We start from the raw sequence: 14,447 nt of genomic DNA, 5'->3' as shown, positions 1-14,447 counted from the left end.
TATATGAATTTTGCCAGTGCTACACCATGATGTTTGGCACACCGTGATGCAGTGCCCTTTGACCTCCAAACATGGTGTGTATTATGGCATCCAAAGAGTACAATTTTGGTCTCATCTGACCAGACTATATTCTCCCAGTATTTCACAGGCTTGTCTAAATGTTGTGCAGCAAACTTTAAACGAACATGCTTTTTCTTCAGCAATGGAGTCTTGCGTGGTGAGCGTGTATATAGGCCACGGCAGTTGAGTGCATTACTTATTGTTTTCTTAGAAACAATTGTACATGCTAATTCCAGGTCTTTCTGAAGTTCTCCACAAGTGGTCCTTGGCTCTTGGACAACTCTTCTGATAATTCTTTTCACTCCTCTGTCAGAAATCTTGCGAGGAGCACCTGGTCGTGGCCGGTTTATGGAAAAATAATGTTCTTACATGGATTGTTACCGACAGCTGGTGAAAATGTCATGTCAACAGCACCTTTAGAAATATATTTACTGAGAAAAATGGTGACGTGTTCAATACTTATTTTACCCGCTGTATGTGTATGTATAACAATTTATGTGTAATTCACACTGAAAAATGAAATTCATATTTTAATGCAAACATTACAAAAGCTGTGAAATTCATTTGAATTCTACTTCTGGTAACACTTTAGTATAGGGACCAGTGCTCACTATTAACTAGTTGCATATTAGCATGCCTGTTATTAACATATTGTCTGTTTATTAGTACTTATAAAGCACATGACCATATTCTACATCCCTAATCCTACCCAATACCTAAACTTAACAACTACCTTACTAACTATTAATAAGCAGCAAATTAGGAGTTTACTAAGGCAAAAGTCATAGTTAACGTTTTGTTAGTGAGAATTGAACCTTGAAAAATGAACCGTGACACTACTTCCTAGTTCGGGATATAATTAGAAATGTAAAAAGCATTCTCAGTTCATTTCTGAATGATCCACAACCCTGTTCCTCAGTAAATATAGTCACCTGTATTTCCTGTATTCATTTAGCCGCATCCTACAGGAGACACACTGTGTTTTTCAGACAGCTGCTGTTTCTCAGGATCTGCATGGCTTTAATTACAGGCTGATGTTGGTTGGTTCCAGCCGTGTGTTAAATTTAGAAGAAATCCTGCCACCAGTCCCCATAGTAACCAGCTAGTCTGTTTCTATCAAGCTGACTGACAGCTCAAGTGGCTTAAGGGTTTAAAATTCGGTGTCCGTTTTCAAAGGATCAAGCTCTAATCGTGGTTTGTTTTTAAGTTATAGTATAGTCCGCAGTACTTTTGTGTCTTTGAGCTGTAGTTCACTCCAGGGCGTCCGCCTGGCGGATTTAGTGTACTTTTAAAAAAGCTTGTTGTCAGCACATTGCGTCTGAGAAATCAAAGTAATTGATTTGAGTTAGACACGGGCTGTTTATTAAAAAGGTTACTGCGTCATAAATGCCAGCTCAAGGGGCTCAAGTTATTGAGGCAATTATTTTCAGAGTTACTGATATTGAATCAAAAATACTGTATGTTGGAAAAGGAAATTGCATTGAGGGATTTAGATTAGAGGTTCTCTATATGTGGTTATTAAAGATTTTATGTCATAGAGATGATACAGACATTCAACAGATGTAGTTTATAGTCATTCCAAAGCCATATGACTGGAGATCTCAATATTTGAAAGCACCATAAAAATATCATAAAAGTCCATAACTTCCATGCTATATTCCAAGTCTTCTGTTTTTTTTTTCTCATTATGCAGGAAGATACTGAGACGCCCATGCAAGTTTATGCTGATCTGCATCCAGAAAAGCGGGACTGGAAGAATCAGTTACTCAGCATGCTGGAGCAGGGAGGAGAATATGACTTGGGCCCGTACAAAAGGATCATTTTGGACTGGACCAGAGGACAGCGCAACAGACACCCGGTGAGGAAGATTCAGAAGATACATCTGCATATACACTAGCAAATTTCATTAGAAGCATTCTGGGATGCTTTAAAAACTATATTGAAAACATTGATAAATATATTAAGGGTTACAACATTCTCTCATTTTGTCAAAGTAATTGGTTTGTTAGTGTGTAATGTAATATCAAACCATGCTGTAAATGGAGCATGTTACTCTCTCTATTGGTCTTAGTCTCGGGTTGCTCTCTGATTAAGAATTAAGATATTAACCTTGCTATGATCCTCTTGTCAGACTGGGTTAATTACAAACGACCTCACTGACTGACCTGAGAGAGACATGCACAGCCCGCTAAGCCGTATAAATTAGACTTACCATATTGTTTTTTATTTAAAATAATGGCAGATTTGCCAAACGCTTCTAGCTTACTTCATACTGCATGGTGCAGACAATATACCACCAGGGTTTCTGCAGGTCTTAAAAAGTTCTTAAAGGGACAGTTCATTCAAAAATAAAAATTCTGTCATCATTTACTCACCCTCAAGTTGTTTCAAGCCTGTATGAGTTTCTTTCTTCTGTTGAACACAAAAGAAGATATTTTGAAGAATGTGGGTAACCTAACAGTTGCTGGTAGTCATTGTATTCCATAGTATGGAAAAAAATATATATACTATTGAAGTCAATGGCTATCAGAAACTGTTACCAACATTCTTTAAAATATCTTCTTTTGTATTCAGCAGAAGAAAGAGACTCATTAAGGTTTGGAACAACAGTGAGTAAATTATGACAAATATTAATTTTTGGGTGAAATGTAGGTGCTGAAAGTCTTAAATAAAGGCATGGCATTAAATGTTGCATGCACTGCAAAAAAAAAAAAATATATATATATATATATATTAATTAAAAAATATATATTGTTTTGCTAATTAAAATATGTTAACATCTTTAAATCAAGATAAATTTACTTAAATGTACTTTTTAATAATTCAATTATTTTTAATAAAGTGAATGTAAAAGTGGAGATCTGTTGAAAGTTGTAATTACAAACAATGATTTATATTAGTGTTGCTAATATAACTCATTGTGTGCTCCCTAGACATTTACATTTAGACAACACATTGACGTGTTGTTCCTTTCGATTTATTATTATTTTTTTCTTGGTCTTAAAAAGACACAAAACCTGCAGAAACCCTGACTACCTCCAATTTTTCAAAGTAGTGCACTGTTAAAAATAAATGTTCTTAATTTGCATCTACGGCTCCATGAAGAAACTTTGACATCCATGGAACCTTTCCATTGCATAAAAGAAAAGTGGAAAAATGTTCTTCAGCTTACTAAGTGTAAGCCTTTTTTAGGAATTGTTCACTGAAAGGTTCTTTAGGGAACCAAAAATGGTTCTTCTGTGGCATCGCTCTTTTGCAATTTTTATTTTTAAGAGTGGATGCATTATGCGACAATACCTGAATAAATGCAGTTTGCTCTTTCATATACTAAATAGCTAAACAGCCCAAACTCGCATCATGGTTGAGGCAGATGATTTGAAGCGTCTCAGAGCCGCAGTGTTAACACTCTTCAAGGAGGTCAACCTTCAAATCTCTCATTACTAAGCAGGGCTGAGCCTGGTCAGTACCTGGATGGGAGACCTCCTGGGAAAACTAGGTTGCTGCTGGAAGAGGTGTTAGTGAGGCCAGCAGAGGGTGCTCACCCTGTGGTCTGTGTGGGTCCTAACGCCCCAGTGTAGTGACGGGGACACTATACTGTCAACAAGCACCTGCCTAATTTATAATGCATTCCTTTCTCAGAGTCCTTGTTTTTCTTAGGAGTAATTTGTGTGTAACTCAATATAAGTAAATACTGTTAGTGAAGTATGCTCATCTCTCTTTCTCTCATTACAAACAACTCCACTGACCTGCATTTGACACGTGCATAAACACAAATGAATGTTTTTGGAAACTTTGAATGTGGTTGTTTCTAAAGTGTTATAACAAGCTATGTTTTCTTCTGGTCTTTCTCTCTCAGCACGGTATCTGGCCGGGTGAGGCGGTGTTGATGATGCTGGATGACGTGGAGCTGCAGTGGAAGCGGGGTCACCAGTCGCACCTGCAGTCTGCTGTGGAGCTGCTCATAGGGGTCGTGCTTGGGGAACATCTGGACAAGGTGTGATGCCTCTGAAAACACATACAACATTCAAAGACTTTCCATAAATTAAAAATGAGCACATTTCATTTTTCATTGACCTAATAACCAGCAGCACTGACATTAAGCACAATTGTGTTTTTGTAGGAAGTCCTTCTATGACACCCAGAAGCGTGCACACATCTACACATACAGCAAGAGGTTCACAGAGAAGCTTTACCCGGTGTTTGGGACGGTGGAGATGGTCCGCGAGATGGTGATCAGGCCTGCAGACCTAAGGGAGCGATGTCTCTGTAAGGGACAATGTCTGTTCTGCTAATAATGAACGCACAATCCTTATGCACACGAATGTGAAAAAATTACACACACCATAAAATAACAGTAATTGATCAATCCTTACAAAAAATAGAAGCATAGAGAGAATTTGACATTTTTTTTTAAAGTAGCTAAAGCTGTGAAATCTGCACCACTAGCATCAAGGAAATGTTAAAATACTGTTGTTAAACAATCTGACTGAACAAACAGAGAGTCCTGCCCAAGACTTGTCACAGAGAGAGCTGCAGTGATGACTTATTTCTGTAGGCCAATCTGGAAAGTTTGGAACCCCATAGGATTTTTCCACTGGCTTTTGTACTGATGGTTACTCAAAGTTTTGGGATTTTTACAGAAAATAAGATCTGTGACCAAAAAGTTCATATTCACAAATGAACACAACTTTTGAAGCCTAAATACAGTCACCAGAAGTAAAAAGCTAAATGTAGCCTATAAACTAACTACACCATGGTTGCATGACTTCAACGTCACAAATGTCCTTCTTTCAGTATTTATTTAAAATATTTTTTCCCTGAAAGTTTGAGAATAGTTTGAAAGACCATGATTATAAAACCCAGTGAGGCTGCGAAAGCAGACATGTGAGAAGATGAGTTTACCTGTTCGGCGTGATATTTAACTTCTATAGTCCCATTTAGCCACTTGTTAGCAACCGCCTTTTTCAAGACAAGTAAAATATTTTTTAAATCATGTGAAGTATTAATGATGTATTTTATGTTGTGGAATTAAACATGAAAATATCTGTCTGTTAACCACAGACCTTATTTCAGGTATTTAACCAAAAACCTTTTTAAGAAAACCCATTGACCTCAGGACTGAAAGTATTATAATGCTAAAAACTCATTTCCGGGGTTTTGGCCTACAAAAATACATCATCCCTGCAGCGCACTACTGGTTGAACTAATAGGTGTGTTTAACTTCATGCAGCACTGCATAGACTTCGACGCATATTGCCGCTAATGCACACTAAACTGTTTTTATAACCATTCAAAAATATCTTAAGTATTATATTTTGATGTGTTTATCAGTAAAACTGATAAAAAAAATATAGACCCCATTTTATTGGTATTTTTCCGAAATATTATAGATAGAACGTTTTATACAGGCACTAAAATACTAAAGTGATTAAAACTAAATAAACTAAAATCTAAAACATTTTTTAAAAAACGCAAAAAATACAAAAACTTCAAAATCAAATGAAAACCGAAATATAAAAATAAAATCTTAATTCAGAATATTTAAAAAAAAAACTATAATAGTATATCAATGGTACTAAGATATTACTGAGTTGAAGTTGAACACACCTATTGTTGCTGTGTGAGACTGGTCAGCATGCAATGTTTTCACTTTTTCAGGAAATCAACCTACAAATGAAATATTTGTCTATGCATATTAATCTGGGATATAATTGATTTTAAGAAATGTAATTCTTGTGCAACTACTAAAACATATTCTTTAAAAAAATATACTAAGGGCTTGTTTGCTAAAACGTACTGATGCATGAGTGCTGGGAATGTGTGTGCTTCTGTCACATTTATTTCTGCAATTAGTTTAGCTCGAACTGCTTATTGTACAGATTCCATTCAGACTGTGCAGATCATCTGTTTTTTGTTTTTTTAGAAATTAAACAAAATCTACTCACTCAAATTTCATAGAATGTTCAATCACGTTAATCAGCGATTATGTCATTATATTTCAATATAATGTACAATATTTCCATACTGAATTGTGATTGATTTTTTTCTTACATCTATTTACCCATATAATGTTCATTTACATTGTTTTTAAGTGCATGGTCTAAAATAAAATTATAATTAGCCAAATCCAAGGTCTAAAACCGAAATATTATTTTGCTAATCTGAATACACTATTTTCCCCTTAAATCTAGTTTTAGCAAGTGTTAAATAGAATCACATTCAACTCCATGATTTTTTGTTTGTCAGTAACAAAGCAAAGCATATAGAGGGCAGTGTCAGTACATACTCCTCCAATCAATGTAAAGCATTTCAATAGGTCATTTCACAGTGTGCTAAAAACATTCAGTTGCACCTAAATCTTTTTCTAATAAACAAAGCTCAACACACAAGGAGTCGACTGTGGTAGGATGATTTATTGGTGCGGTGAACTAATATGCAGTGAGACGTTTTGCATACTAAATACTACGGCTTGAATATGATGGTGAAATGCAATTTTAATATAAAACTCTATTTTTTCCCATGTCAAAAGTACCATACAAATTATTAAAATGCAGTAAAAATGTAATTCAGGGGTACATAGGTGTGAGATTGGTCATCTTTTCCAAATTCCCAGCAGTGTACAAACCTGGCAGATTTTATGTCATCTGAAATATAGCCACAGGCCTGAAGTTACAACAGCACATCTTGCAACCAGGCAGTAAAAAACAAACCTCAGTAACATATTTACAGTCCTAAGAATCGAGTCCATATGTGTATGTGCTCATATGTTGCAGCATTTTATGCAAACAAGTAAAAAAAACTGATTTAGGAGGAAAATGACTGAGTTAATTCAAGAGACATGGCAAATACATATAGAAAACCTACATGCTGAAATAACTTGATACATCTTGAAAGCAACATCAATGATATAAACAACATGATATGAAACCTGCCAAATTCAAACCTCGTCAAAACGAACGCAATCTAGCTCAAACGAGCAACAGAACTGTATTCCACGCCACATGCGTCAATAACATTTCTCGCAAACACTACATGAAACACGGATTGATGCCAAAAGTTAACAAATACCTGTTTGGAAGCGATAAGATAACACTAAAAAGTCTTTACATTCAACAAAACATCAAGGCTTGAAGACTTTGGTCTTTAGGAGCAATAATCCGAGGAATCCAAGCACTCAGCTGTTCTCATGCTCACATAAACACCACATGTTGTGCACATTGGTCTGTGAACGTTTCTAGTTTGACTTTAGCGTGTTTTGGTACTGCTGCTCTGCCATGTGATTTCAGCTGAAGGCAAAAGGAAGTTAAATTAGGCCTCGTAGTACTGTCTATCCACCTTCTTAGTGACGGTGCTGCTGGACATCACTCCTCTCTGCACCATCTCCACCTGCCGCGTGATGGTGCCGCCCGACTCGGTGATCTGCCTGCTCGACATCATCATCATCCCGTCTAGAAAAAACACACATCAGACACCGATACAATGAGCGAAACATTACAACAAAGTTTAGAATTTAATGAATTGAAATAAAAATTTTCATTTCATTCCAATTTATTTCGATCAACTGCTTAAAGTTTATAATATATTTTTATAACATTATCATACACCTAACATTTCTGGAAATACCATACAGTATGTTGTATGATTGATATACCACCAATATAAATGTGCATTTAATTTAATAAATTATATTAAATACTATATGTGACCCTGGAGCACAAAACCAGTCATAGGTAGCACAGGTATATTTGTAGCAATAGCCAAAATACATTGTATGGGTCAAAATTATCGATTTTTCTTTTATGCCAAAAATCCTTAGGATATTAAGTAAAGATCATGTTCCAAGAAGATATTTTGTAAATTTCCTACTGTAAATATATTAAAACTTAATTTTTGATTAGTAATATGCATTGCTAAGGACTTCATTTGGACAACTTTAAAGGCGATTTTCTCAATATTTTGAGTTTTTTTGCACCCTCAGATTCCAGATTTTCAAATAGTTGTATCTCGGCCAAATATTGTCCTGTCCTAACAAACCATACATCAATGGAAAGCTTATTTATTCAGTGTATTCATGATGTATAAATCTCAATATCGAAAAATTTACACGAGACTGGTTTTGTGATCCAGGGTCACATATAATACTACTTTTTGTTATATTTTATAATAATATTAGGGTAACACTTTAGTATAGGGACCGATTCTTACCAATAACTAGTTGCTTATTAGCATACCTAATATTATCATATTGGCTGTTTATTAGTATTATAAAGCACATATTCTGCATGACCATATTCTACATCCCTAATCCTACCCAATACCTAAACTTAACAACTACTGTACTAACTATTAATAGGCAGCAAATTAGGAGTTTATTGAGGCAAAAGTCGTAGTTAATGGTTTGTTAATAGCAAGAATTGGACCTTAAAATAAAGTGTGACCAATATTATTCATATTAGGTCTATTTCACTAAATGATTCAACATAAATAATAATCAATATGTTTACATTTTTAATTTTTGCTTTCTGAAAACAATGTGGTGAACATTGTGGTATTGTGAAATTAAAACCCGTGTCAATTAAAATAAAAGACTTAATTCAACTTAATTTTATAGATTTTTTATTTGATAAAAATATGTATTTTACATATCACAAAATAAGCATAATTACCTAAAAGGAATTAATTTTGTTTTATAGGTTTATATTAAATATTATAAAATATCTAGTTATTTTTTTTGTTATATTTAATAAGAATAGTAGTAAATCTTAATTTCCCACCGTGGTCTAATTTACTCCAAAGAGTCAAACATAAATATTAATAAATCGGTTCAAATGTTCATTTCAATGTTTTGTTTTTAATTTATTTTTATGTGTGGTGTTTATTTGTTAGTATTCAACTTAAATTATTGAAATTTGTTTTATTTTAGAAAAAAATAATAATTTGAGAAATTCTACATATCACAAAATAAATAAGCATAATTAGTCAAAATGGATTATGTAATTATGATTTGTTGATTAAAACATCATGTGAGGCCAACTCAACTGAAATTGTAACTCATAAATCGAAAAGGAACAAACTCTTCAATAGTGAATGTAGTGTGTATTATTACCTGGAGACACAAAGGGTTCTGAGAACATGGTGTGTGAAGTCATCTCTGTTGGTAGGTTGAACACCTCTCTCTTTGTGAGTGAATGACTGCTGTACTGTGACATGGAGCCTGAGGAGAACCAGAAAAGAAGCTTCAACTAACAAAATGTATTACCAGTGATTTTCCTTAAAGACGACATAAGATATAATGCAATGTATTTCGGAGTTAAACAAAATATTCAGCAGAAAGTTGTACAGGGCCAGACTTGATTTTATCCATTGCGATTGAATTGAACCATAGTATTTTATATTACTGAAACATTAAACATATACAATACATAGTGAGATTCATATCATAAAAAGGCAGACACACTATCATATCACTCTCTCCGTCACATTGTTGTAACGTCCAGCATACCTCCATCTTGGGATTCGATGGTGATGATGCCTTCTCGCTCCGGTCCAAAGCCCTGCGTGGTCTGGGCTTGAACTTTGAATTTGTATGGCATGTTTTCTTTCAGGTCAGACACAGTCAAAGAAGTTGCAGCATTGCCATTCACCTGGAAGGAGCGAAGATCTCCTGCAAGGACACCAAACAGAGCTTTAACAAGGAAGCTAAAGAACAGGGGTTGTTTTTGATTATTGCAGTAGTGACTGCTGTGGATATTTATGTGGATTCAAAGTTCAAGTCAAATAGAAAATAAAGAGGGTGGTGTCTGACCTCCACCGTGCAGCTGTTCACAGGTAACCACGTAGCCCAGGATGTCCCCGTTGGGTTTGCGAGGTTTCTCCCAGCTCAGCTGCAGCGTGTCTGGACTCAAAGCTGTGAAGATCAAAGGTCCTGGAGCGCTGGGAGTGCTGAGTGTGAATGGAGATCCTGAATGACAGCACACACACACATACATACATGTTTTAGTAAATGACAGTGGCGGCTCGTCGGGGGAGGCAGGGGAGGCACAGCTTCCCCATAATTTTGAGGTGAAAATGGGAGGAGGACGATTTAATGTTAATAAAATTCACAATTCATTTCAGTTCATGTCTCAGAATGTGTTTTTTTTTTTTGTAATTTCACAGTTGTAATAAAATAACGTGAAAGCACTGCTTTTCTATCGCGAATGTGCCGAATCTGCTGATGTAATTACAACCGCGAATGGTAGAGAAGGGGAGGGGGAGGCCGGGGGAGAGGTGAGCTCTCGTGCCTCCGTTGGTAACAAAAATTAGCCAATCAGCATCGAGTGTTCACTTTCAGCGCTGAGGAGTGTTGAGAAAAGAACCCTGGCAAGGGAGGCTAGCCTCCTTCTGATATCAACCAATCATCAAAGAGACGTAAATTACGTGATATTAGTTTGAACGTCTCCCGCTGCGCTGATAATGTACCAAGTACTTATGATGAGTAGCGATATTGAATATTTGATTGCCAACAGATTTACCAAGCTGTCATTCAAACAGTATATATACAAATTTAGGGAAAACAGCCTAAGCTGGATATAGGCTACAGCAGTCAGCTTAATTAAATGGCGCAACAGGCAGCTCTCTTTTAACACAGACTTTTAAGAAGGAATGGATGTTTGCTTCAAGTGATAGGCCAGGTAAGTGAAATTATATTATCTTGCTGTATGTATGTCGTTTTCTTTACGTTTTCTGACTAAAAGCAACCAAAAAGCCATTTTAAAGTGGTTAAGCAAATTATAATAATAATAATAGGCAGGGATCCCAGACCAATACAATGTGCCTCCTCTATTTTAAAACCCACGAGCCGCCACTGGTAAATGATACATACACATAAAATAATGTGTTAATATTTAATGATGATTTCAGGATAGTTGCCACTGCCAATGCTGGTATTAACTACTTTGGCCCCTATAGGCACCATAAAAATATCAATTTAAGAATGAAGGCACTCTCACCTGGCACTGGGCTCAGTGGACTCTTGGGGTCGACAGCAGACTCAATGGTGATGACTCCCTCTCTCTCAGGACCCCAGCCCTCTCGACTCTGGGCCTTCACTTTGAAGATGTAGGAATGGTTGGGCAGGAGATCCTGAACCACCACAGAGTTCTGAGCAGGATTGTTCACTTCAATACGCTTTACTTCACCTATACAGGAAACGAAAGACAATCAAAAAATTATTAGACATCAAACAGACATCATCTGTTATTATGCACATCATATATACACAATATATAAAAGTAAACTGTTAAATTATAGTATATAACAATTGTTTATACATACATACACACACATACATGCATACATATATGAAAATAAATTGATAAATATCGATCTAATCACTGAACATACTAAAATAAAGTTAGAATGATGTGTATGACAATAAAAGACACAAAAAAATCTTAAAATTTAAAGCTTCTGTTTTCATTATTTGTTTATACTTCCACGGCAGGGTGGGGTACGGCAGGGTGTGGCGGGAAAGGGTTGGCAGGCAGCCGTCGCATGACGAGAAAACAGCGGGAGAAAAAAGGTGTAGAGAGAAGACAAATGGCATAAGGGTAAGAAAAAGAAGAGTAGGATTGAAGCGAGAGTGAGCCAAGGATTCTTGCCAAAAGCTGCACCTTGCGAGGCATTATATCAAATTCCATTGGCTTTGTGCACGCAGATCTATCAGGCTTAATTTACCCAAGTTGTCCAAAAATCCACCAGACAGGTTTCCCATGACAATAGAATCCCTCACACCATCACCGTCCGTGTAATGCCTGTTCTCAGAACGCTTCCTCAGGATCACTTCCTCTTTGAGAAGTCCGCCATCCCTAAGATCATATCTGTGTGTCGTTGAGCCTCCTGATTGTGACAAAAAACAAAGATTGGTTAATGAGCTATGGAGACAACTGATTCAACAATTTTGTTTTTGAAGCATATGTACTAGTGCTGTCAAATCGATTAGTCACCATTAATCGCATCCAAAATAATGTTTATTTATGAATCATTCTTGGTACATTTTAGTGCTGTCAAATTGATTAATCGCAATTAATCATATTATGTAAATTTTTATTTTGGATGTATGTGTGTGTACTGTGTATATTTATCTGTATATATAAATACACACACACACACATACATATATTAAGAAATATTTACATGTGTCTTTCATTCATATTTATATAGCATTTATATTATATATAATTATAAATATATATTTGATATATTTCTTAAATATATACATGTATGTGTGTGTATTATATATACACAGTACACACACATATATGATGTAAAATTTTATTTTGGATGCGATTAATCGATTTGACAGCACTAATATGTACCAAATCATAGAATGATTCATAAATCTTCACATGAAAATTCTGTCATCATTTACTCACCCTCATGTCATTCCAAACCAATATGAATCTTACTTTCATGAAACACAAAAACAAATGTTCTGAATAATGTTCATGCTGCTCTTTTCCAAAATAAAGGTAGACCAGAAAGAAAATACAAAATGAATGGCAAAAAAAAAGTGCCATAAAACTATCATAAAAGTGGTCCAAATGACACTATCATCCAAGTCTTCTGAAGCCATATAATTGCTTTGTGTGAACAACACTTTCGCTTTTTTTTTTTTTTACTTTAGATCATCTGTGAATGACAACTTGCACAACCGTTCAAAAGTTCGGAATCTGTAAGATTTTTAAAATATTTTTTCAAATACATCTCTGATGCCCAGGCATAATTTATTTGGTAATACAATAAAAACAGTAATATTGTGAAATTGTATTACATTTAAAACAAATGTTTTCTTTTTTAATATATTTTATTTCAAGTTTAAGTTCAAGTTCTTGAACTGTTTTAATAGATTTTAAAATCTAGTTTTATCAATTTTATCTAATTTTGATAAATTTTATGCATCCATGCTGAATAAAAGTATTAATTTCTTTTGAAAAAAAAATACTTGAAATATAACAATATTTAATGCACATAGACTACTTTCATTATAGTTTTATGGTGTATATTTAGAGCTTGACATTCATTGATCATTCTAGGTACATTATATAGTAAGGCATTTTGTGTTGTGTTCCACAAAAGAAACTAATACAGGTTTGGAATGAAATTAGGATGACTAAATAATGACAAAATTGTCATTTTTAAGTCAGCTACTTTTTTCTCTGATACCTTTGCCGGAAATGTATGTTGTGGTGCTGCTGTGATTGGTCACACCAGGACGGGGTGTGGAATGGCTGTACGTGGATGAGGAGGAGCTGACGTTGCGGGAAAGGGAACCGCTTCCTCCTGGGAACAGGAAATTCTGGTCCCACTTTCCATTTACAAACTGATCTGTAAGAACATAGAGAGAAGACGATATCATAAATTAGCACAGCATCATTAGCGCATTAGAATTCACAGTTGAAGTTAGCGCTCCAGAATAGGGCTTTGAACTGCGCCCCGGAGGTGGGAATCACCTCAACAGACCCAAACTGCAGAAAGCCTCTCAGTTCAGACAAAGAAACACTATTTTTAATGGTACCAATGGAATTAGCAGTCTACATGAAGATGCCAATTAGCACTCTGATACTCTTGATGCCAGTTAGCACTCAAGCGACTTTGCTAACACAGCTTTGGGTTGACGTTGGGTGTAGATGGCATGCTGTCGGCCAGGGACAGGTCACCTTGTGGCAGGGTCTGTGCATGACTATCGATGGCATCAGTAGCTGGGCTCAGGCGGCGGGGGATGTTGTCAGCAGGCAGTTTCCAGGACACCTTACGGAGATCCAGGTCCGAACCGACTAGCTGGACATGCTTCCAGCGTGAGCCTTCGGTAATCATGTGGGGAAGCAAGCAAGGCACATGTGTGTGCTCAACTTAATTCACCCAAAATAGAGAATTCTGTTATTAATTACCCTTTTTTCAAACCCCTATGACTTTCTTGAATACAAACACAGCTTTGGGTTGACGTTGGGTGTGGATGGCATGCTGTCTGCCAGGGACAGGTCTTCACCTTGTGGCAGGGTCTGTGCATGACTATCGCTGGCATCTGTGGCCGGGCTCAGGTGGCAGGGGATGTTGTCAGCAGGCAGTTTCCAGGACACCTTACGGAGATCCAGGTCCGAACCGACTAGCTGGACATGCTTCCAGCGTGAGCCTTCGGTAATCATGTGGGGAAGCAAGCAAGGCACATGTGTGTGCTCAACTTAATTCACCCAAAATAGAGAATTCTGTTATTAATTACCCTTTTTTCAAACCCCTATGACTTTCTTGAATACAAAAGGAGATGGTAGGCAAAACTTTGAAAAAGCAAAGTGAATGGGGCAACAAAGCTCCAAAATTTACAAAAAAAATTTTTTTTTTAAATTGCA

The 14,447-nt window shown here is 36.1% G+C and overlaps 2 protein-coding genes across 2 annotated transcripts in view; one reads left to right on the top strand and one right to left on the bottom strand.

Moving 5' to 3' along the window:
* Positions 1-5,014, top strand: part of LOC107725295 (uncharacterized) — a 9,660-nt gene extending 4,646 nt beyond the window's left edge. The window contains exons 5-7 of the mRNA XM_016534509.1: positions 1,754-1,918; positions 3,917-4,056; positions 4,181-5,014. Coding sequence (XP_016389995.1) covers positions 1,754-1,918; positions 3,917-4,056; positions 4,181-4,352 — 477 coding nt within the window. The 3' untranslated portion in view covers positions 4,353-5,014. The remainder of the gene's footprint in view (positions 1-1,753; positions 1,919-3,916; positions 4,057-4,180) is intronic.
* Positions 5,015-6,453: 1,439 nt separating this feature from the next.
* Positions 6,454-14,447, bottom strand: part of LOC107725294 (integrin beta-4-like) — a 33,862-nt gene continuing 25,868 nt past the window's right edge. The window contains 7 exon segments of the mRNA XM_016534508.1: positions 6,454-7,508; positions 9,167-9,274; positions 9,563-9,724; positions 9,866-10,021; positions 11,052-11,242; positions 11,631-11,940; positions 13,267-13,428. Coding sequence (XP_016389994.1) covers positions 7,369-7,508; positions 9,167-9,274; positions 9,563-9,724; positions 9,866-10,021; positions 11,052-11,242; positions 11,631-11,940; positions 13,267-13,428 — 1,229 coding nt within the window. The 3' untranslated portion in view covers positions 6,454-7,368.

This window comes from Sinocyclocheilus rhinocerous, unplaced genomic scaffold (assembly GCF_001515625.1).
Source record: "Sinocyclocheilus rhinocerous isolate Xijiao unplaced genomic scaffold, SAMN03320098_v1.1 scaffold785, whole genome shotgun sequence".
Taxonomy (NCBI): domain Eukaryota; kingdom Metazoa; phylum Chordata; class Actinopteri; order Cypriniformes; family Cyprinidae; genus Sinocyclocheilus; species Sinocyclocheilus rhinocerous.
This window is presented reverse-complemented; position numbering and strand designations above follow the sequence as displayed.